The sequence below is a fragment of the Peromyscus californicus genome, unplaced genomic scaffold, assembly GCF_007827085.1.
Source record: "Peromyscus californicus insignis strain IS unplaced genomic scaffold, ASM782708v3 Scaffold_7__1_contigs__length_154581171, whole genome shotgun sequence".
NCBI lineage: Eukaryota > Metazoa > Chordata > Mammalia > Rodentia > Cricetidae > Peromyscus > Peromyscus californicus.
The window spans coordinates 17400197-17425187 of NW_026294595.1; the positions used below are offsets into that span (position 1 = coordinate 17400197).

Below are 24991 nucleotides of genomic sequence, written 5' to 3' on the forward strand. Positions count from 1 at the left end.
CAGGGGACGTCCAGTATTGATGGTGTCCCAAAGCCAGAGGCCTTGAACCTGACAATGAACATTTGCAAGTAAAGCTGTTTAGACAAAAGGGTATGCTGCATGATATACAGCAGCTCCCAAGGACACTAAGATGAATGAAGAGGTGATATGTAATGAAGAGGCAGGAAAGATAGAGGAGGGAAGTTTTTTTTTTTTAATTGTGGTTCATTTCTATCTTATTTTAATTCCTATTTAGCTTTCCTTTGGGTTGTGGGGGGCACTACAAGGGTGAGGGGCAGATACAGACGGACTGGGAGATGAGTGGGATTGGGGTGCATGATGTGAACTTCCCAAAGAATCAATAAAAAAAAAAACCCTAAGCATCTAACAGACCCTTTAAAAAATTAAGTACATGAATGTATTATGACTAAATAATTGTTTTTTTGCATAAGAGTCTATATCATGGCATATACGCAATTATGAAGCAATCTGACCACTACTATGACGATTTAGGTAACATGAGAAAAGAACAAATGTAATGTCTGGTATATGCACATGCACCCGTGTGTGTGTGTGTGGGGGGGGGGTATGTGTGTGAGTATGTGTCTGTGTGTGCATGCACAAATGGACTAGCAACAATGTGAATAAGCCAATGATTCTGGACAAAGGGCAGAGGGCAGGGAACCCCTGAATTGGTGTCATGTGACATTTTTTGAAAGCCCAGTCACATGTTTAGCATGTTTTTTCTTGGCTTCCAATTCATATTTTTGGGACTTGTAACAGCCACTCCAGTAACACAATTTACAAAGTTCTAGCAAGTTAGGACTAGCAAGAAAGAAAATATTAATTTGAGCAGAATTTTTTTCTTTTTCTTTTTTCCCTTTTATTAAAAATAGATTCTTTTCTCTTACAATATATCTGATTAGTTTCCCTTCCCTCTACTCCATCCAGTGCCCCCCACCCTTCCCACCCATCTGGATCAACTCCCTTTCTGTCTTTCATTAGAAAAGAATAGGCTTCTAAGAGATAACAAAATAAAATATAATCAAACAAAACCATCAAATTTTAGAATATTTAGAATGTAAGGCTTGAGTAGGAAGTGCATGGGCATGGAGAAATGTTCAGGTTTTCTCTATATTCCTACAATCTTGAGAGCACAAGAAAGAATCATGTAATAGAGTTAATATTAGCCCAAAGTCTAGCAATCTAATCTAGAAGATAATCTATTACTGCTTTGGCTAGCCATTTTACATGTTAACTTCCAGATTATGAAATTGGAAAATTTTGACAGCAATAAAATAGTCAAATTTTTTTAAGGAAGGAAGGAAGGGTTTACCTTTGAAAGGAAGCGTTGCTAATCCTGTAATCTATGCTTGTGGTATGAAATGCTGACTTCATCTGTGAAACTCAGTATCAACTAGCATGGCTCTCCTCTTCCATCATAAGAAGGTGAATAGCATAACTGGGCTTGAATAGGTAACTTGGCAATCAGTGGCGAGGGCAGACAAGGCTGAAACAGCTGATTTTTCTGTGTCTACTTCTTATGTATTCCTTTCTCATTTGTTGGTTTTCTTGGATATTTTTGCTTATGGAGAAGCTCTAAAGATGTATTTCTAAACTGAATGAAAAGAAAGGAAACAGATTTAAATCAAATGACTATTTAAATAAGGCTTATCTAATCAGATATAAACACTTAACTTTTAATTTTTCATGATGAAATTTTTTAATGTATACATTTGTTGGCTCCATGAGAAAGATAGGACCATCTCTTAGTGGTTAAATTTTGAGATTCATGATTAATATTTAAATGAAGTTCATTATTTGGCTTTATTGAGGTATGATATGCATGTTTAAACTGTATAATTTGGTAAATTTTTGCTAAATATTTACACCTATATGCTCATCATTACAGCTTATACAGAGAATGCTTTAATCATTGTTAGTGTAGTTTGGACTTTGATTGTCTTCCAAAGGCCCATTCACCAAGGTTTGTGCACTGTCAGGGAACGGACCCTAGTGAAAAGAAGTTAGGTCATTAGACACGTGCTCTTGATGGGATCCTTGTCTCTTCCGTCTCTATTGTTGCTTCTGGCTGCTGTGAAGGTAAAAACCCTTCTTGGCTCCTCACTCACTGTACTGTGCCATTGCAGGTCGAAAATCACAGGGCTAAGCTGTGGCCACTTGAAAATCCTTGGAACTGTGACCATGGATAAAGTCTTCATCGCTGTAAATTGTTTATCTCAGGTGTTTTGTTAAAATGATGAAAGGCTACATTGTATAGTCACAAAACATAGCTTTACCCCTTCCCAATTTACTCATCTGACATCATTCATCCTAAACATTGATTCTTCTTCCATGATTGTGGGCTAGATTAGTCTTTTGGGGGTTTTCAAATAAATGCAATCACACAGTACATGCTCAACTTGCATTGTTTTAAAAGTCCCCAAAGTGATCTTGTGATGTGTTATGCCACCTGCATGGCTTTTCTCTTCATGTATGTCAATGCGTACATATACCATGATTTGTTTACCCATTGATTTGCTAGCAGGCATGGGGATTATATCCAGTTTGGAGAGAATATGAATAGTGACTATGGACACTGTGTAGAGCTTCACTTTCTTTAAGTAAACATCAAAAACTAGAATAGCTACATGATAAAGTAGGTAAATTGTAACTATTAAAGAAATGACCCAACTTTCTCACAGCATTTAATCATTTCTAACCAGTGAAGTATAAACAGTTCCAGTTACAGCACAGCACTGTTAGTTGGTGTGTCATTATGACTAAAATGATGATTTGTTGTTGTTGAGTAATGAGAGTGGACATCTTTTATTGTCCTTCGTGGCTACTTTTCTTTTTTTATTGTGTGACATATGTTATTATGGTTGGTTTTAATATAACTTGACACAAATTAGACTCAACTGAGTATGGAGCCACACAAACATAACCTTCCTGGTTGCCTTGACTGATGTGAGAGGAACCACCTCTGTTGTGGAAAGCACCTTTTGGTAGCAGCCCAGATAAAAGAAAAGGGTAGGTCAGAAGAAAGTTTATTCTCCCACTAGGCCTTTCCTCCTACTGAGTAGATTTGCCCTGTTGCTGCTGCTTCCAATCCCTTCACTAATAGTAGAATCAAACTTTCTTTATGAACTCGAGACTAGTGGCTCTCTGGGAAAATTTGGACTTCAGGCATCAGATTTGGATAATTGAGGCACCCTGCCTTGTGAAGTGAGTAACTGCAGGTTGCTTCCCCAACAGTGGGAGATAGCTACTCTGGTACTACCCCAACTATTGATTCAGCCCCTAGGACCTAGTAACTGTCATGTCCTCAGCTTCTCAGCTATAATTTAGCTGCAGTGAGTACTTTAAAGCTGACTTAAATTCTGAGGAGGGAGAGACATACACACACATGCACGCACACACATACGAGAGAGAGAGAGAGAGAGAGAGAGAGAGAGAGAGAGAGAGAGAGAGAGAGAGAGAGAACTATATTTTATCACTGATTTTGGCTTGCATTTTTTTTGAGACAAGAATTTTCTCTGTAGCCAGAGGCGTCCTTGAATTTGCTATGCAACCCAGGATGATGACAAACTCAGAAAGAACTCTTGCGTCTTCCTGCAAAGAGCGGCCATTGCAGTCATCTGTCACCATACCCAGCTTAGGCAGTGATGGGGATGGAATCCAGTTTCATTGTGATAAGCAGTGGCTCTACCAACTAAGCTAAATCCCCAGCCTTGGATTACATGTTTATTTTTTAATTTAATTTATTTCATGTGTATGTATGTTGTGCCTGTATATATGGTTGTATACCACATGCATGCAGTGCATGTTAAGGCCAGAAGAGGGCCTTCACATCCTCTCAAACTGAAATTATAGATGATGTTTAGCCATTATATAGGTGCTAGGAATTAAACCTGGGTCCTCTGGAAGAACAGTCAATGTACTTAATCAATGAGCTCTCCAGCCTTTGTTTTTAAATGGTGTATTTTTGAAAAGCAAAATTTTCACATCCATAAATTATATTTTCTTATACATTTTGAACTTTATTGTGCCTAAGAGATCTTTGTTTACCTCAGGATATCATATTTTGTCTTATAAACATTCTTTTTAATAGCCATAATTATTATATTTAAGCCTAAAAGTTATTTCAACAAATTTTATGTGGTCTGGGCCGATATTAAGGATATACTTTTATGTCATTATTGTTTATGGAAAAACATACTTCTTTTCTCATTGACAGTTTATGCAAATTTAATATACAGTTATAATTCTGGATTCTCAGTTCATTGCCATAAATGTGTATGATAGTTCTTGATTATTGGAGTCTTCAAAGAGGTTCTTCAACTTTGTACAATGTGTGTGTGTTCATGGCATTCATGTATACAGATGTAAATATATGTGTAGATGCTTATAAACACATGCAGGTGTAGGCCAAAAGACAACTTCAGGTATTATTTCACAGGTGCCATCCACCTTTTATTAAGAGACAGGGCCTCTTACCATTATGGAAATTACCAAATGTGCTGGACCAGCTGCCCAGTGACTCCCAGAGATCTGCCTGTCTCCATTTCCCCAGTACTAGGATTACATGTATGTGCCACCCCACTTGGCCTGTTTTATTTGGTGTCTGGGGATTTAACTGAGATCGTGCTGCTTGCAAGTCAAGAAATTTACTAACTGAGCTATCTCCCATCCTTGTACTTAGTTGAAAAATTATTTCTGGCTATTCCATAAGTCAAGTTTCTCTTGACAAACAAGGGCAATAGAATATATGTAGTAAACATGGGAGAAGGGTTTTACCAGAGTTGGTTCACATAATTATGGCAGTTAAGGTATCTCACCACAGGTTGTTTACAAGCTGAGGACTTGGTATAGTATGGAAATAATTCCAAGTTAAAGGTCTACAGAGCAAGACAGCTCTTGATGCAATTCTCAGTGTGATATCTCAAGTTTGAGAAACTGAATCGGTATAAGTCCTAGATCAGAGTCCAAAGGTAGATGAACCTAGAATTCTGAAGTTCAGGAAGCCAAAATTGTCTATCCCAACTCTTGAAGAAGGAAATCAATTTGCCTTCTCTTTTGGTTCTTTTTTGTGCTTCCAGGTGATTGGCTGCTGCCTAACCAACCTGGAAGATCTTCTCCACCTCAGCCCCTCAGACTCACCTTGAGTCTTTCGAGAAACTCTTTTATAGACACTAAAAAATGCATCCCAGGCCTTGCTGCATTCATTCATCCATTAAAATTCACACTTAACATTCAACATCACAGCTGTTCTAGATATTCTGCACTTCTAGTTACATCTTGGAATGGGTGTCAATTTTTGCAAAAAAGGCTAATAGAATTTTAATTAACACTAATTTGATTAGCAAGATGGACTCATCCAACCCAAAGACCAAATCTCTACATCTATTTGCCTATTCTTTACATTCTTAAGCTAATGTTAATGGTTTCATGTACTTATATCATAGTACAAGTTGAATTACTTATTTAATTGTAATCTTTTGGGTTTGTTGCTAATATTTACAAATACAACTTATCTCTGTTTATTGACCTTTTCTGCAGCCTCATTAAACTCACTCTTTAGTTACGTTATTTTTTGTGGATTTCTTAGAAAATACATCATAACCATGCTGTTTAAAAACAGTAATAGCTGTGCCACTTCCTTTCCAATCTGAATGGCCTTCATTTATTTTTATTCTTTCATGACATTGACTAGATCCTCAGGAACAACACTTTATTAAAAGGAGCAAAAGAATCCAACTTTTATTTTTCTTGTTCTGTGGAGAAAATCATTCAGGCTTTTAGCATTAATTATGGAGATCTCTCTGTTTCTCAAGATATTTGTCTTGTGTTCCTCCAACAAGAATTGCTATGTTTTATTTTGCATGTGAATTACTGGAATACTTTCAATAAAGATGTCTATATACTTAATGAAACATTTATTGAATACATAAATAATATTTTTAAAAGGTTGAAAATATCAAATAAATGAGACAGTACCAATTTTAATTGTATATACATTCACATTTGTGAAACAAAGACAAAATAGTCCTAAACCTGAACAGATTTTTTTTTTTTTTTGGTGGACTAGGAACTGTGAATTATCCCACCAGATTTTGTTATTCTGACTTATTCTCTTACTGGAAACCATCACCACCGTTACTGACATCAATTTGACTTAACAAAACTACCCTACTGAATTTTGAATGTGTGTGTGTGCGTGCGTGCGTGTGTGTGTGTGTGTGTGTGTGTGTGTGTGTGTGTGTGTGTGTGTGTGTGTATGTGTGTGTGTGTGTGTGTATGTGTATGTGTGTGTGTGTAATGGGAAGGTTGTTTTTTTTCACCAATTGTGCACTATGTTAAGGTCCAAATTTGTATGATGTAATAGTAGGCTGGACACCTTGAAGTGCTGTTGTTCAAGTCCAAAGGCAATGTCCTCTAGAATTAGTAAGAACTGACATTTCAGATGAAGTGCAAAGACAGTCTTCAGAGAAATATACATTTTTCAGAAATTCCATTGTTTTTGTTATAGTTACACCATAAGGCAATAAGATGAAGGCCACTACTTTATTGGTGTATAATTCATTTTATTAAAAATCTTTCAATTTAAATGTTACTCAAGTTGTTCAAATATTTCCTCATTGGGGGGAAAAAGCTAAAATAATGTTGGACTGGATGCATGGATACCCTCTGACCTAGTAAAGTTGGTACATAGAATTAATAAAGGGTGGGAAATTACCTAGTATATCGGGTCAAACATACAAGTGTAACACCACCTGTTAATGCATTTACTTGGAATGGTACTCTCCAGACAGTGCTACTTGGTCACTGCTATGGGGGCTCATGTGGGCTCCACCCTGGCTTCTCTGCTCTGTGCAGGTTAGCAAGTTAGACTGTGGAAGGCTACTCTTGTGTGTTTACTACCTCTAATACTCTATTATGACACTACTCTTCTTCATTCTTTGTTGTTATTTATGTCTCTGAGGCCCTAGAGCAGAAACCTATGTGCAAACTCCCACACTCTGATAAAAACAGGGGAACAATATGGGGAGAGAGACTGATGTTAATTTTTTTCTTAAAAAAAAATTAATACATTTTACAACAGCAGATCCCCAATCATGCCTCCTCCTGTTCCTCCCCACCCCCACCCCCACACCCTCCACCTTCCCCTCCAGCCCACCCCTCATCCCTTCCTTCAAAAAGGAAAAAGGGTAAGTTAGAAATTTTGGAATGATATTAGATAGCTGTTGTAGCATGGAAGTAGACAGATATTACCTGCAATCTCTCAAACATTTGAAATTTTATTATGGTTAAAAACAACTTAGATGTAGAAAAGGTATTATGGAGAGTGTCTTTCAAGATTCAGCAGACAGAGCTTACAGTCCGAGGGGGTTGTTCAGGTTCTGGTAGAGTTTGCAACAGGCAGTAAAGGCTCAGAAAATCCAGTTCTTGCTGAAAATCATTATTTCAGCTCCAAATTTACAAATACTGCAGACCCCAAGGCTTGATTATTTCTCTAATCCACAATATCAAGACTGTCAAATGTTTTAGGGGTCCTTGTAATTTGAAGTTCAAAGCTCCCACCTAAGGTAAGTAGAAACTAAAGTGTCCAGAATTTTAGAATTCAAAATTGGTTATTAAAGTAGACTCTAATAATAAAGAGCTAAAATTCAGAGACTAACCATAAAATAATTGTAAGTGCTATTTCTGCTTGATTTTAGGTTCAATTCCTGCTTCCTAAGTAGCTCTCCAGCAGCCAGCAGAGGGCACGTCCCTTGCACCCCCTTATTTACATGCTGTTCCTGAGCATGAAACTGTCTATCTCTGATTCAACATGTGAAAAATTTTACCAGTTCTACTTCTTCTGTAGCTATGACATATCCTTTTAGACCAGAGCCGAGCAAACACTTCTCCCAGGGGACGACTGTGAGTGGCCAGCCTGCTCTCCAAGGTGACCATATGTGATGAAAAGTGCAGACATGACAGAAGAAAATCAACAGGATGGTGGAGTATGCTGCCTCCGAGATGGAGAAAGGAATCAGAGAAAGGATATTGCAGCCCAAATAAAGGAGTCTGACAAGAAGTAGGGTCCAACCTGGCAGTGCATTGCGAAAAGGAACTGTGCTAGTTATGTGACCCATGAAACCAAATATTTACCTATTTCTACCTGTGTCAATCAGCCATTGTTCTACTCAAGTGTGATTGAAAATATGCATGGCATATGCCAAACCACAGTGATCCACTAGAAATTAAGAACTGCAGCTTAAACTCCAAAAAACACAGAGATCACAATCTCCTGTTTGGTTGAGAGACCATGATATTTTGAATCTTCACTGAGGTAATAAAATAATCAATAAATCACATTACAGTTGTATTTATTCCACACATTTGTGCCACTAGCTGTTTTCTCCTAATCTACTTAGAAAACAAATCTGTTGGAAACGGAAAAGAATCATTTCTACCCCTTCAGTAGTAGCAACATCTCCCTATGGTCCTGTTTGTTTGTTTCCCATGCCTGGAAAGTATTATGTATTCGATACTTATATTTTGAATAATTTACAAACCTTTTGATAACAATCCAGTGGTTGTAAGTCCAATGGTTAGTAATTCTTAGCTCCAAACTCTCATTGATTGCTGATACAGAGTCTGTGCCACATCCCAACACTTAATTCTACTCTATTTAATGTACTTCTAAGCTAGATACTAAAATGAGAAATGGGCTCCTTTAACTAATTCTAAGGATGGACATACAGGTCCTTTCATATAACCCAACATCCAATACTCTACTAATGAATCTTATTCTTGAGGTAATTTGATTTTTAAGATCACTTAATGGATAAGTTCCTGCTCAGTTTTTGTCAACTTGATGCAGCCAATAGTAACCTGGGAAAACGGACTTTGAATTGAGGAGCTATCAAGATAAGATTGGCTTGTGACCATATTTCTGCAGATTGTCTTTATTATTTATTGATGTGGGAGGATACAGCCCACTTAGGGCACTGCCACCTCTGGGCATGTAGTCCTCAGTAATATAAAAGTTTTTAGTAATGATGTTTATTACAGGAACAGACACATTAACTAGAAAAGATAGACTCAATAAAATAATATCCCATGGGGCTTGTAAAATGGCTGAAATGGTAAAGACACTTACCATGCAAGCCTGGCAACTTGAGTGTAATCCCTGGAACTCATGCAAAGGTAGAGGAAGACCGCTGACTCCATAGACTTGTCCCCTGACTCCATGCGAATACCGCAGCAGATACATGCCTTTATATGCTAATAATAAAAGAAAACTATAGAAATCACCAAAAAGAACAATACTCCAGCATTAGGTGACGACACATTGGTAGGTGCCATGAGGCTCTAGTGAGATCTACTAAAGTCTGCATTGTCTGTGTGGTGCTTTTCACTGGGACCATGCATGTACCATGAGCAATACGGTGCTGGATGAAAGGAGACCATTTGAAACAACATTCAGAGAAAGTATGAATACCGACATCATCTTAAAGAGAGACTTTTCTATGTTTAAGTTTTGTAAGTAACCATCCTACTCACAATCAAGGCCATAAATTGTCAAATCTTCATTCTTCTCCTGGAAGGGGGCTTCATCTTGTTATTGCAGGGAACTGGACCCTCTTCATGGACCGAGCTTGGGCAAAGTCATCCCGTTGATGAACAGTGTCCGTGTCACTTTGCTCTTGGTTTCCTCATAACAAAGCACTCAGAGGCTGAGTGGGAAGTGACACGGACACTGGCCATCAACTTCATAAAATATATACATATGTAAAAGGCATTTAATGGAGTTATCCTATAATAAGGGAGACAATGCACACACCAGACATCTTATGCCACAAAGTAAAACCTCCAGTACCATAATGTTAAATTATTAGCCCCAAGGGTCACAGCCATATCCCCCATACAGCATCAACTATTGCCAAGGTTATTGGTTACTCTCCACAGCCTGGTGGCAAGGTCCTACTGCTGGAGACACCAGTTACTTCTGCCACTGAACATGGGAAAACCGATCTGATGCCCAACTAGAAACTCTACTCTAAAAACTAGTGTTGACGATACTGGAAGATAATATTTACACTACTGGATGAGAGAAGTAATCATCAATTCACCCCACTACAACCCTGAGACCTACAACAGAGATCTGTCTGAAAAATACACTGGTACAACAATGATACAAATGTTATGGGGGTAACAAACCACGTTTTAAAATTGGATTTAAGGCATGCTCCATGAGATGGAACTCTTACCTGACACTGCTCAAGTGCCCAAGATCCTAAGACATGATGTGTCATGGGCCTAGGAGGAAGATGTTAGTACTGTTCTGATAAAGGAATATAGCAATAAAATGACTCCTAGTAACATACTGCTATACTCATAAATATATAAACCCATTTACATACAAATACATGAGACATGAACTTGAAACCCAAATTATCAAGAGAATGTGATTCTTTGTTCATTGGACTGGAGAAGGAAGAAGACTCCTGGAAGGTGGAAAAGAAGGAACTGGCTTGTGTGAAGAATAGCATTTGCAATGAGAGCGAGTCTCCACATTTCTTTGTAACTATCGGCTTGCTCCTGGTTTCCTCATAACAAAGCACTCAGACAAACACAGCCCCTGGTGCTTCACCCCGAATGGGCAGTTTCAGAAAAGGAAGCCAATGGCTTTATAAAACATAGTGATGTGTCCTCTTAACTATTCAAATAAGAGGCTACACAAATGGCCCAAGAGACAAGGCCAGATAATATTTCTTAATGGCTGTGAAAATGGACCCCATTCACTGTAATGCAAGGGACTCTCAGAATTTACCTGTTGTGTGTCTGCCTAAAGTGTCTATTATTCATTCAAACTTTCATATCAATCTGGCCAGGCAAATATTTTTACCCTGCTCCTCAGGCTCCTTCATCTCAACACGACAACTTTAATAACAGGCAGGTCCTCAGACCTTACATAAGGAATTTCTACCTTGTCTTTGAGATCCTGCTTGATGTCTGTCAGGCAGGTCACGTCTAGTGGTGACCAGCTCTAGTTTGTGGGGTATCATATTGGAACATGTGTCCCTCCAAATCCATGCTGAATCTTCATTCCTAAATCAATGATAATATTGGGAGTTGGGGCCTTTGGAGGTTCCAACGCAGGAGGTTCACCATCGTGACAGAAAGTGTCACCTATAGAACAGGGCCTGAAAGAGAGTTCAGTCCTTCCCAGGATCATGTGAGAACATATAACAAACTGTCATGTTAGAACAAGAAAGCAGCCCTCATATACCCCAAAATACACCTCATGTACACCACATATCTGAATCTTAACATATCTACTTTGAATGTAGATATGTTGAGGTCTGTAACAGCCAGCTGTTACCACAGCATTTTTGATCCTACTTGCAAAGGTCCCTGGAACATCCTCTGGGTTCACTTTCTTACTGATAGATATCAGAGTCTATGCCCAATAAAACACAGAGCTTTAGGGGACCATGTTTTTGTTGTTACCATTTCTGTTGTTACTACTGTTAAAGTGGAGCCAGTCCTTCCTAGGGTTTGCTTGTGAAATGTCCCATGTAGACACTTCTGTGTTTGACTTGTGGTCTCCAGCAGGTGATTGTCTTGGGAAGTTGGGGCCTAGCTTTAGGGAGGGGGTCTAGCTCCAGGAAGCAGTTTGTTAGCCTGGTGTTGGAGGTGGGGTGACCAGTACAGTGTAAGCAGCCACATGCTAACACCAACTACTCTTGCCACCATGCTTTCCCTGTTCTCACAAAGTGTGGGCCCAAACAAACCTTCCTTATGTTACTTTCTGTGGTTCACTTGGTAGCAGTGACTGCAGAGTAGCTAACACAGTCCTTTGACAGGAGTGTGCCCATCCCTCATTGGTCCATGGCTTGCTCTGACCTCACAAGGAGCCACTGTGAGGAATGACTGACACCTGTGCATATAACACACTGCCTAGGGCTGGGTTTTGTCCTTCTAGTACAGAGAGCTGTTGGGTGGCAAACTGTTGGACTTGGATGTTGGTGAAAGTTTTGGAGCTGGATATTAGTGAAGTTTTGGACTCGGATGCTGGTGACTTGTTGTACTTGACAGAGTGAGTTTTTTTTTCTCACTTTGCTGGTTGTGCTTTGGGGGTATCGGTTTCATTTTTTGTTTTATTTGTTGTATTTTAATTTTCTGGTTTTAGAAGTTAATTTTTACATATTTTAAATTCTCTTTGTTAACTATCTTCCATTTTTCTTTTTCTAACTACTCATTTTCTTTGTCTCTTTTTACTTTTTAAAGATTTTGTTAGTAAATATTAAGCATAAAAAGTAAAACGTATTCACTATAACATTTCTGTATCTGCACATAATGTACTTTGATAATATTCACCTACTCTATATACTTACCCCCTCCTCTTTCCCCTTCACATCCCTAATACCCCTTTTACTATCAGGTCCCCTCCCCAACCTAAGATCCAAGACTTGAAAACAAATGTCATTGTGGGACTGGCCTGTTCTACACAACACCATGATTTCCAGGTCCATGCGTTTCTCCCCTGAAAAATGACAATTTCACTCTTTTCAGCTGAATATATGATTCTTGCCCTTCTGTTTCTGCACAACATTGCTAATCAGTTGTCATATGTTGCAGCCCTTACATGACTGGGTGAACCCATCTTCATCATGAAGTATGGTCCTTTTAAGTGCTGTTGAAGTTTGAAGTATTCAGTACTCTAAGGACTGTTGCATCTGTGTTCACCAAGGACGTTAATTATACCTTTCTCTTGTTACTGTATCCACCTGGTTTTGGTACCTGAGTAATACAGGCTCCTAGGATGAGTCTGGAAGCATCCTTCCCTTTTCATTTCATAGAATCATCTGAGAAGCATTGGTATCTTGGTGATATTTTGTGTATGCTCTAACAAAGCTTTCCTGAAGATCATTAAGACAAAAAAGCCAGTAACTAGAGAGACTTCTTAACTCTAGCCATCCTCAGACTAAAAGTGTGCAACATTCTGTCTCCAGGAATCCTCAGACTGAATGCAATGAGCTCCTGTCTCCTCCCACCTCTCTCTGCCCAGCCATTTCCCTTCTTGTCTCCACCTTTCTAGTACTTGGATTAAAGGTGTGAGCCATCAACACCTGCCTCTGTCTTTCTTTTAGACTGGATCAATCTCATGTAGCTCAGAATGGCCTTGAACTCACAGAGATCCATCTGCCTCTGCCTCCCGAGTACTAGGATTAAAAGTGTGAGCCATCAACACCTGGCTTCTATGGCTAACTAGTGGCTTAGCTCCGCACTCTGATCTTCAGGCAAGCTTTATTTGTTAGATCACACACAAAATATCACCACAAGTGTGAATTCTTCTTTAAAGTCTGATAGAAATCACCAATGAGTTTGTCTGGCCCTGGACTTTTTTGTTTGTCAAGAGATTATTTTAAATTGCTATTTCGATTTTGTTGCTTTTTTTTTTTTCTGTTTTAAATTAGTACTTTGAGAATTTCATACAATATGTTTTGGTCATGTTTATCCCTCCCTCCAATTCCTCCCAGATCTTCCATACTCCCTTTCCTACCACCCATATTTGTGTCTTTTTGTTTTGTTTTTCACCTTCAAATACAGTTTCTGTTGTCCTTATACTCTTGGATATATGGCCTTCCACTGGAGAGTGGTCGGTTCCACCTACCAGGGGCCACACCCTTAAAATGTGTTCTCCCTCTCCTGGAATCTATCAGTTGTCAATAGTTCATCAGGGGTGTGACTTCTTGTCCCACCTCCCCTCTTCATGCAGAGATTTTTGTCTGGAGTGAGCTTAAGCAGGTCACAATGCTGTAAACTCAGATGGGCAAGTGCCCTGCTTTGTGCAGAAAACAGTTTGTATTGTCATCCACTGCCTCTGACTCTGACAGTCTTTCAATTTAGGTGCTTTATATCTTCTTAGTTGAGTTTTGATAGCTAATATGTGTCTAGAAGTTTATTCTAGATTTTTCCAATTCACTGGAACATTTTAAAAACATTCCCTAGTGATTGTCTAGATGTCTGGATTTCAGTTGTATCTCTGGTAATACCATGTTATTTTGTCTCCCATATTATTAACTGGTATCTTAAATTTTTCTATTAGTTTCTTATTTTGTCTCTAATATTATTAACTTGTATCTTAAATTTTCCTATTCGTTATTTTGGCTAAGATTACATCAGTTATATTTATTCTTAAAATAATCAAGTCTTTGTTACATTGGTCCTTGTATTATTTTAGTTCCCATTTCATCAATTTCTGCTCTGGACTTGAGCATTTCTTCTATGTCTCTTGGGTTTGGCTTGTTCTCGTTGTCCTATGACCATGACATGCATCATTAGGTTATTTTGGACATCCACCTTTTTTTAACTGCAGGAATTTATAGCTATAAATGTTTCTCCTAGACCCGCTTTTAATTAATTTTTATCTTGCATCACTAGTTGGTGTTGGTACGAGCATTTATATCAACAAAGATGAGGAGGTGGGAAATGGGTCAAGGCAACACCCTACGGTACAACTCCTTTGACGAAGAGGCTTTGACAGAGCACTATAAAATCCTAAAGACCCTTGGCCGGGGAGCATTTGGAGAAGTAAAATTGGCTAGCCATCTACTCACCCAGACAAAGGTAGCAGTAAAAGTTCTTCCAAAAAGTGCAAAGAACAGATTCATCAAATCAGAAATTGAAATAATGAAATCTCTAGACCATCCCAATATCATTAAACTTCTGCACATAATCGACACCACAAATAACACTTACATGGTTATGGAACATGCCCCAGGCGGAGAGCTGATGGGCAGGATTGTGGAGTTTGGCTACCTACAGGAGGAGGAGTCCCGTAAGGTATTTAAACAGATGGTATGTGCCCTCCAGTATTGTCACAAGAAAGGGATTGCTCACAGGGACCTAAAGCCTGAAAATATTTTAGTGGATGGCAAAGGCAATATAAAACTCAGTGATTTTGGGCTGGGCACCATGGGGAAGAAGCTAGCATATTTCTGTGGGACCCTACCTTATTGTGCCCCAGAACTCTTTGAAGGTGGAGGCTACGATGGCCGAGCAACCGACATCTGGAGTTTGGGGGTTGTACTCTACTTTATGTCGACAGGGTGCCTCCCTTTCAAGGGAGTTACTATTGGGGTACTAAAGGACAAAATCTTGGCAGGAAAGTACCCTGTTAAATTCAAGCTGTCGCCAGAGCTTTGGGATGTTATTGCTAAGTTGTTAACTGTAAATCCTGGACAACGACCAAGAATAGGTGACGTTGTGGGCTTTCAATGGCTGAAGCATGGCAGTGAAGGTTCTCCCAATCCCTTTAGAGAGAACAATGAGGACAGCTACCCAGACCCCACTGTGATGGTCATCATGGGTGTCATGGGTTATAAACAAAGAGAGATACTAGAATCTTTACAGGAGAAGAAGTTTGATCAAGTGATGGCCACCTACTTGATTCTTAGGCAGCAGTCACCCTGGGGAGATGACATTATAAAAGCTCTTCAGCCCAAGCAGGCTGCTGGAACCTTGAACCGTATTACAGGCCTTCCTACAATACCTAAAGTGACTATAAAGAGGGGATCTAGTGTCCCTATCCTTCCCACTTCTTCCATGTTGCCCACTCTCCCTGAGAGTCCTGAGAATGATAAAAAGGGGAGGTACAGTACGCCTCCCGCCCTGAACTGCCCTAACAAGAAAACAGACCCAGTTCACAGAATCTGCCCCCAGCGTGTACATGAGGCTACTTTCATGAACAGCTCCTCGGGGGATTCAGAGAGCACTATTAACACCTCCGATGAAATATGTACCAGCGTGTCTTCAGCACTGGAAACTTATTCCAACAAGTTATCCCGGAATGTGTCCGAAGCTGGCCCTAACAAATCAAAGAGCAAGGTGTCCTCACAGGATGTTTTATCTCATCACACCCCAATGGAGGAAGTTCAGTGCAAAGACGGCAACACATCAGGTGAAATTATTGGCTCATCTCTCCCACAAACCTCACCTCAGGAGGACCTCAGAGGACAGCCCCACAGCGTGGCTACAGCTAGTCGGAGAGGTGAAAAGACCAGTTCATCTCTCCCACAAACCGCACCTCAGGAGGACCTCAGAGGACAGCCCCACAGTGTGGCTACAGCTGCTTCAAAGAACAACATGACCTCACAGGATAGATCACCCCCATTCTCCAGCAAGGAGGCCCAGGATGAGGATCTCATTGTACAAGAAAAAGACCTCAGCCCATCCTCCCCAGAAACATCCCAGGGATACTTCAGTGGCCAGTGCCAGATTGCACCCAGAGCCCCCTTTAGAAAGCGGATTTGGAAGAGCCTAAAGAGCAGGATTATAAAAGGCCTGAGAAGTTTATGTTGCTGCTTACCAACAGAAAAGAGGGAGCGCCTAGGCTGCAACAAAATCCTGGCTGTGAGCTTAAAGGGCCATGGAGGGAGCCAAGGCAACAGGTAGGTGGAGGGGCTCCAATGCACTTTTGTATCTAGGCCCCCCTTTTTTTTAATGATCTTTTCTTTAAAGAAAAAAATATTTATTTACTATATGTGTGTGGAAGTTAACATGCAGGAATCAGTTCTGTCTTTACACCATGTGGGTCCTAGGGAATGAATTAAGGTCCCTAGGCTTGGGGTCAAGTACCTTTACTCAGTATGCTGTTTCCTGGACTAAATGATATGCTTTTAAATAAACAGATTATAGGAATAGGTGATACTATATTATCACACCAGAAAGCAAATCCCACAGTATCCTTCCTGAGAAACTTGACCTAGATGTAGACAGACAGCAGAGGATAGTGTCCCGAGGCTGGGCATGGATGAGGAGAAGGGTTGGTGAAGAGAGCAATGGGACAGGCGCTCAGGAGGAATCAGACTGCACAGGGCCAGCACAGCTAAGCAGAAGACCTGCGTGCTCTCCTAAGAGGCCCCTTTCTTGTGTCTATTTCAAGTGCTGTTGGAGCACTGTGCTCCCCATAACTGAAACCAGAGAGTGGAGAGCAGCATGCTGAGGATGCACACGGGCGCTGGAGAGAGCCAAGTAGGAAGTTCAGATGGCTGTGTGCCATGGGAAGCTGTGTTCATATCACAGGCTGAAACTAGGAGCAAAGTGTTCCTGTGTCTGCAGATGAAGACTGGGGAGGAGGGGGAATGCCACACCTTTCTCAGATCACCTGGACCCTGAGGACTGAGAAAGGATTCTGGGAGGCAAGTCTCACAGACTCATGATCCTCCTGACTCTCCCTTGCAGGTAGGTTCATGATGGCTCTTGGTGCCACAATTGTGCCAGTAAAGTGAAGCACTCTGTGGGACCCGAGATCCTTTAAACAAGGATCCACGGAGTGCTGTGATCATTAGGAAAACAGGCCTCAGAGGACCTTCCACGCACAGTGAGATGATCAGTCCAGCTACCTGTCTCCAGGTGTACCTGTGAGCCATTAGAAGAGACAGCGACACCGGAAGCAGAGGAGGACCCCAGAGGGCCTGCCCAGTTTGTGTGCGTTCACGATGAATATTGCTGACCAGGTTGGAGCCAGACACAGAGGAACGAATTTGCAGGGAGTGTCCATCTGGTGCTCATTTGGGAAGGTAGAGTGTGTGGCAACAGGTGAGTCCATTAGTTATGGTGCGGCTCTCAGCACCATCCTGAACTACTAGACAGCTTGCTTCCCGTCCCCACCAGATCCAGACACCTTCACAACACACCCCAGCACTATTACTGTTGAACTGCTTGTTGCTTTGCAATCTGAGTCATATGGATGCACTCCTCTGTACTCTGTATCTGGACAGACAGGGACACACACACACACACACACACACACACACACACACACACACACACACACACACACACTTCTCCCAATGTACCTCATGCACAGTTGACACTAGTGAAGTTTGCTTGAATGGGAGAGGGCTCCCATTCAAGCAAGATAATTTCATATTTCATGTGATTTCCCTCCTGGAAATGCCTCAAATCCTTCTAACTCAGCCTGTTCCTGTCTCCACCTCCAACACAATCACTTACCACCCTGCTCTATTGCTTTGCAGAGCCATGTGAAGCCAGCACAGGCCATGGTGCACATTTTGCCCCAGGACATCCGTTCCTGTGCAAGGTAAGGCCCACCAGCTGTGCTTTGAGTGGAAGCAAGGTGAGGTCTGGAGTGTTTGACAGTTGAATTCAGAGATGGAGCTGAATCTATCCAAGCATGATCGTGGATAGAATCTGTTGATGGGAAAACAATGGCAACCCCAGGCCTGACAGTGAGGGCTTCCTCTGGGGTGGCTCATGGTCTCTTGCCATATTCCTACCTCCTAAGATAACTCAGAGACAACTAAAGTGATTTAAGAGGTCAAATCCACACCCCTCCTTAGGCCCACACTCTAGTGTACCCCAAAACCACAATTTAGTACACCACAAGATACTATTTTCAACAGTACCTCTCACAAAGATTCAGCTGTTTTCTTTCTGACATCCTGTAGGGACATTGCTGTTGCTGAGGCTTTGTCTCCAGGCATCAGGCTGGGAAAATCCTTTGCTGCCTGTGTGACCCTATGCTGGGACTACCCAAGAGACTCCTGGGACTACACTCAGCAAGGGACATTTTCAACTGGATGGTGCTTAGAGCAGGAGATGCCACTCAAGCCCTAACACACTGGATGGAAGGGGGACACACAGGTGATGCTCCTCTGCTCAGGCCATGGGGAAGATGTGATTTGTTACAGGATGATGGACAACTGAGCATTTGGTCATCTTACCAAAATGCCTTGTTATCAGGTCTCCTTGATAAAAGAGGCTTCTTCTGATTGACAGAGAAGTTGGGCCAGAGACTTACAAGCAGATGGACTAAGAGCAACAAGAGAAAATGTCTACTGATGCAGGTAGCACCCAGGCCCTTGTACTAACCCCTTGTTTTGGGGGAACAGTGTCTGAGGCAGCTCGGAGACTTACCTCACTGAGGGTGATGCCTCTCTTCTCCTGTCAGGAGCCATGTGATGGTGAGGTGCTTCTCAAGTCCCCTCCATCTACTGCATGGAGTCAGCTGTTCCCTTGATCACCTAGGCAGGGACACCACTTCTTCATCCCAAATACTGCCGGCTGCAAGGGACAGACATAGAGAACACTGACAGCAGTTTGAGGGCTTTTATAGTGGGGCCCCTTTTAGAGAGTGACATCAACCAATACCTAGAGAACTGAACCATGAAGACAGTCTCTAAGGAAAGGTCCTAGATAGTGAGAGCTGAGTGACTGATGACTTTATGCATTGTGTATCCAGGTGAAGAGCAGCCATCAAGGATATCCTCAGAGAGCTGGGCATAAGATTGCTCTGCAGAAGTGTTACCAAGAAAGACAGGCACTGGACAAAAAGATACACGGCACAGTATGAATAAAGATACTGTTTTCTTGTTACAATAAATTCCTTTGTATATTTGAACCACATGCTCTGATGTCCTGATTTATATCTGTATGAATATTTTGATAGTGGAATTGGTCAGCATGTATATCTTCTGAATTTCTCCCTGTGGTGAGAGCAGCCCCATTCTGCATGATGTACTTTGGTCTTCATTCTGTGCATTAGATCTCTGCCCTCTTCCTCCTACATACTGCCTCGTCTACATCCTGGAAACATCTCTCCATCCCGCTATTATCACTAATGGAGAGTTTGTTTTAGGCTCCACATACGCAGTGTTCCTCTCTTCTAAGGGTAAATTTTTCTTAGCATAAAGTCCTTCAGGTTGACTCAAGTTGGCCACAAGTCTCCGTATTCCTCTTCCCTTTCTTTCTCTGAGACAGGGTCTTGCTGTGTAGCCTAGGTTGACCTACAACTCCTGATACTCCTGCTCAGAGTCCTGGGTACTGGGGTGACAGGTTTGTACCTCCTAAATCATAAGGCCTAATCACATTCTTCTTCAACGGACATGTGGATGTAGGGTAGACACATTGTTAAAGGATTAGGTTTGGATTCATTTTGAAATACTTCCAACTTTCTCTGCAGTTGTCCTATCTCAGCATCATCAAAAAGGTCCTTATATTTGGGTGTGGAAATGCTCACAAAACGGGCCCTGACTCCTAATCACAAGGCATTGCCTTTGTGTAGCCTGTAACCTGCTTCCCTCCTCAATTTGTATTTCTGCCCTGCCATTTGTATCTTGTTGAGGGGGCAGAGTTTCCTTCAAGGGACAAGGGATGCTCTGTGCTCCCATGTGAATGAGAGACTGAGAGGCTTCCAAAATGACAGGAGCCCTGGCCACCTGCAACCAAATCACTGTCAGAAGAAATTCAAAAAGCAGCTCACTTCTCTTCCTGTGAGACACAGCCAGCATCTGTCATCTGGCAGGTCTGGTTTTGGTTTTGTGAGGATTCCTGTACTGTGCTGTATCAGTTCACCCCTCGATGCATGCCGGTTGACTACATAGCCTGCCTGTCATGAATAGGTCTCAGATACATGGGGTAGTACACAGGTCTCTTTGGCATCCTGACCTCCTTTCTTTTGTTATGTCTAGGATATTGGGATGACTGGATCACAGGGCAGACATGGTTTTATATTTTGAGAAATCTCTGCACTGTGTCTCATGATGGTTGTATCAATGCTTGCTCTGCCAACAATGTGCAAGGGTCTCCAATTCACACACAGGCAAATGTATTTTCATCTTTTGATAATATCCACATTAGTTCATATAGTGACATTTATGACAACCATCACCACCATTACTGACATCAATTTGACTTAACAAAACTACCCTACTGAATTTTGAATGTGCGTTGTGTGTGTGTGTGTGTGTGTGTGTGTGTGTGTGTGTAATGGGAAGGTTGTTTTTTTTTCACCAATTGTGCACTATGTAAAGGTCCAAATTTGTATGATGTAATAGTAGGCTGGACACCTTGAAGTGCTGTTGTTCAAGTCCAAAGGCAATGTCCTCTAGAATTAGTAAGAACTGACATTTCAGATGAAGTGCAAAGACAGTCTTCAGAGAAATATACATTTTTCAGAAATTCCATTGTTTTTGTTATAGTTACACCATAAGGCAATAAGATGAAGGCCACTACTTTATTGGTGTATAATTCATTTTATTAAAAATCTTTCAATTTAAATGTTACTCAAGTTGTTCAAATATTTTCTCATTGGGGGGAAAAAGCTAAAATAATGTTGGACTGGATGCATGGATACCCTCTGACCTAGTAAAGTTGGTACATAGAATTAATAAAGGGTGGGAAATTACCTAGTATATCAGGTCAAACATACAAGTGTAACACCACCTGTTAATGCATTTACTTGGAATGGTACTCTCCAGACAGTGCTACTTGCTCACTGCTATGGGGGCTCATGTGGGCTCCACCCTGGCTTCTCTGCTCTGTGCAGGTTAGCAAGTTAGACTGTGGAAGGCTACTCTTGTGTGTTTACTACCTCTAATACTCTATTATGACACTACTCTTCTTCATTCTTTGTTGTTATTTATGTCTCTGAGGCCCTAGAGCAGAAACCTATGTGCAAACTCCCACACTCTGATAAAAACAGGGGAACAATATGGGGAGACAGACTGATGTTAATTTTTTTCTTAAAAAAAAATTTAATACATTTTACAACAGCAGATCCCCAATCATGCCTCCTCCTGCTCCTCCCCACCCCCACCCCCTCCACCTTCCCCTCCAGCCCACCCCTCATCCCTTCCTTCAAAAAGGAAAAAGGGTAAGTTCTCCCACAGAGGGATAGCAAATCCTGTTATGTTCAGTTGAGGCAGAACCAACACTCCCCATCCCCCCACCTCCCTATCCCCCACTCCCTATTCCCCCACCTCCCCCCCCCCACCTCCCCACTTCCCCCCCAATCCCCCATCCCCCCAGCTACCCCCCCCCCGGCTTCAAGGTTGAGCAAGGTGTCCGACCATAGGTAATGGGCTCCAAAAAGCCAGTTCATGCACCAGGTACAGATCCTAATCCCACTGCTAGGGGACCCTCAAACAGATCCAGCTATACAACTAGACTGATGTTAATTAAAAAATGTTTCAAGATCCAAATTCTTTTTGAGATCTAAAAATTCTTTAGTAAGAGTAAACAAGCTTCAGGAGGTTTATACTTGTGTTCTTAGCCATTTCTTCTTGTCCCTACTCAGCCAACATTGTTGATTCTGGAGAACTGGTACATGACCTAATTGCAACTGAAAGTAAACACACAATTTCTCTTAACCTATGTCCAGTTCTGTACATTTATGTATGTTGTCTATCTTGTACCTGAGCCCACGCTTCTTCTGTATCCCATGACTTTCTAGAATCCTACATGTGGTACCTCAAGAAGGTTATGTGATTAATGAGGCTCCAGACTTTTCCCTTCCTATGTGCTTATTAACATATATCTGTCTATCATAGTTTATTCAGGGCACTATCACCAAATGGGCCACTGAAAAAATGATTTGAGAAATATTAACAATGTTAATAGTATATATTTTCTCTGCCAATCTCCTTGGATGATGTTGCTGACATCAGTTCTAACAGTTGGTGTTTTTAAATGTTAGAAAATATATTACTTTCGGTTTTGAATAAATTCTCTACTCGTTTCCACTTAATTTAATATACATATTTAGAGTGTAAAGTAATTCATCCATCACCTTACTTGGGGCTGTTTGAACTACAAAGGTGAGAATACAAAACCATAACACTACAAAACCTAAAAGGAAAGGTGTGGTCAATGTGCAGTCTTTAATCTGAGTAGGCTTTAGTGACATATTGCTACAGGTTCATTCATTCCAGAAGGGATGATTGCTTCAGGTTTACATGCTGAGTATACCAGTTTTGAAATATGAAAAAAAAAAAACCAGATAAATACCTATTTCACAGTTTCTCTCCATGCCCTTCTTATGCTACTTCACTGTCGATAGTCTGGAAGTATACACAACTTTCCACTGTTGACTGAGTATGGTATCCCCATCCAGCAGCACCATGATTTAAAGCAGCATATTCAGGTCTTCTCCCCCTTAAACAACAGCAAAAAAAAGAAGAAAAAATTGTGATTAAAGCTACAGTCACTATCAACAAAAGCAAAACTTATCTTTTAAAAGCTGTTGACAAGAAAGTCAGAGAAGGAAATAGAATACTCAAGTCCACAAGCTATGTTTCCTGGGGACATTTATCTATGCTACTTCCTTGAATTTTATGGAACACAAGGTGATAAAGAAGCAAGGCATAAATTTTCCCACAAGGTCATGCCTACATAATTCCCCTTGCCATATTGATCTAGGGTCACTGTTACGCCATTAGAATTATTATTAGTATTATAAGAAACTATTAACAAAATTACCAGATAAAACATAAGGACTCTAGTTCAAATGAATTTTATTTATTTATTTATTTATTTATTTATTTATTTATTTATTTATTTATTGGTTTTTCAAGACAGGGTTTCTCTGTGTAGCTTTGCGCCTTTCCTGGAACTCACTCTGTAGCCCAGGCTGGCCTTGAACTCATAGAGATCTGCCTGCCTTTGTTTCCTGGGTGCTGGGATTAAAGGAGTGTGCCACCACTGCCTGGCTCAAATGAATTTTAAACAATAAAAATTATAATAATGTTTATGCAATATTTGTGATATGCTTGTTCATTAATTTTTTGTGTGTGTGCTGGGTGCACAACTTTAATTCCAGTACTCAGGAGGCAAAGGCAGGTGGATCTCTTGATGGGAGCCATAAGCCTAAGCAACCCTTGGGCTTCTCTCCTCTTTTCTTAGATCTAGGCCTTGCTTAAGTCTCCATAGCACCAGAACCTCTTCTCAGACATCAGGTGAATGAGCTGCAGTTAAGCAATTAGATAGTTATACAAGAGTAGATAGATAACCTCCAGAGCAACATCCCCTGCTGGCAGAAAAGCCCATAATTAAGTCCCTTCCTGCTTGCAACCCCCATTACTAAGTCCCTTCCTGCTTGCAACCCCAATAATTAAGTCCCTTCCTGCTTGCAACCCTCATAATTAAGTCCCTTCCTGCTTGCAACCCCCTTTGCCTACCTATATATGCCTTGAGAGAAAAATGAAATTTTGGAGCTTGATCAGACATCCTGTCTTGCTCTCATTCTTTGTGTTTCTTGTCCCTCTCATTCGCCAGCCCTCCCTTTAGGTCCCTGCTGGCTGGGGCAATATCTCAGCTCAAGGCCATCCCAGTCTACAGAGTGGGTTCCAGGACAGCCAAGGCTACATGGAAAAAGCCTGTTTTGAAAAAAAAAACATCCCCCCCCCAAAAAAATTGTTTTTCCTTTATCTTTTTAAGAACAACTTTTATTTTCTCTTTGTGAATTTCCCATTATGCACTCAATCCCACTCTTCTCCCCATCCCTCCATATCCACCCTCCACCATTGCAACCTCTGCCCCAAAAGAAAACAAAAAAATAAAAATTAAAATAAAAAAGTAAAAAATTAAAATAAACTAAAAAGACTAATAAACAAAAAACATCTTGCCATAGAAGCAGTGGTGTGTCACAGTATGTCACACAGTATAGACCCTTTTGCCCAAATAGCTTTATTTGTAAATGTTCATTGCACTGAGTCATTGGTCTGGCTCAAGGCCTCTGGCTCCTGCTACACCATCAATACTGGAACCTTGCTGGGACTTCTCCTGAATGTCTTGTTGTTGACCTGTGTAATGGAGAACTGCAGTTTTGGATCTACAGTACATGGGGTAGATATTTGGGTGGGCCAACTCAAAGCCATGGATCTGGGCCTATGTGGTAACTGAGTTGGTCAGCCTGTCTGCTCTTCTGAGTCACTGCCACCAGGGTCAGCTCTCCTGCTTTGCCCAGCTGAGGGGTGGTGGCAGCTCTCCTGCCTGCCATAGCTGACATGGAGCTGCACGGGCTCTCTGGTGCTCATGCCATTGGGCCAGATTTTCAGCACTGCCCTGGTGAGGACCAGGGACAGCTCACTTGAGTACCAAAGCCAGCAAGGGTCAGGGCCAGCCCTCCCATGCTTATGCCTTCAGGAGCTGCTCATGGGCTATCTCTCCCACTCTCAGGGCCAGCTCTTCTGCTTGCCTTTGGTGACAA

General features: G+C 41.2%; 1 protein-coding gene across 1 annotated transcript; it reads left to right on the forward strand.

Moving 5' to 3' along the window:
* The first annotated feature begins 14454 nt into the window (after positions 1-14454).
* LOC128100402 (sperm motility kinase X-like) lies at positions 14455-16434 on the forward strand. The gene has a single exon (XM_052722529.1). The coding sequence runs from the start codon at positions 14455-14457 to the stop codon at positions 16432-16434; it is 1980 nt and encodes a 659-aa protein (XP_052578489.1).
* The last annotated feature ends 8557 nt before the right edge of the window (positions 16435-24991 follow it).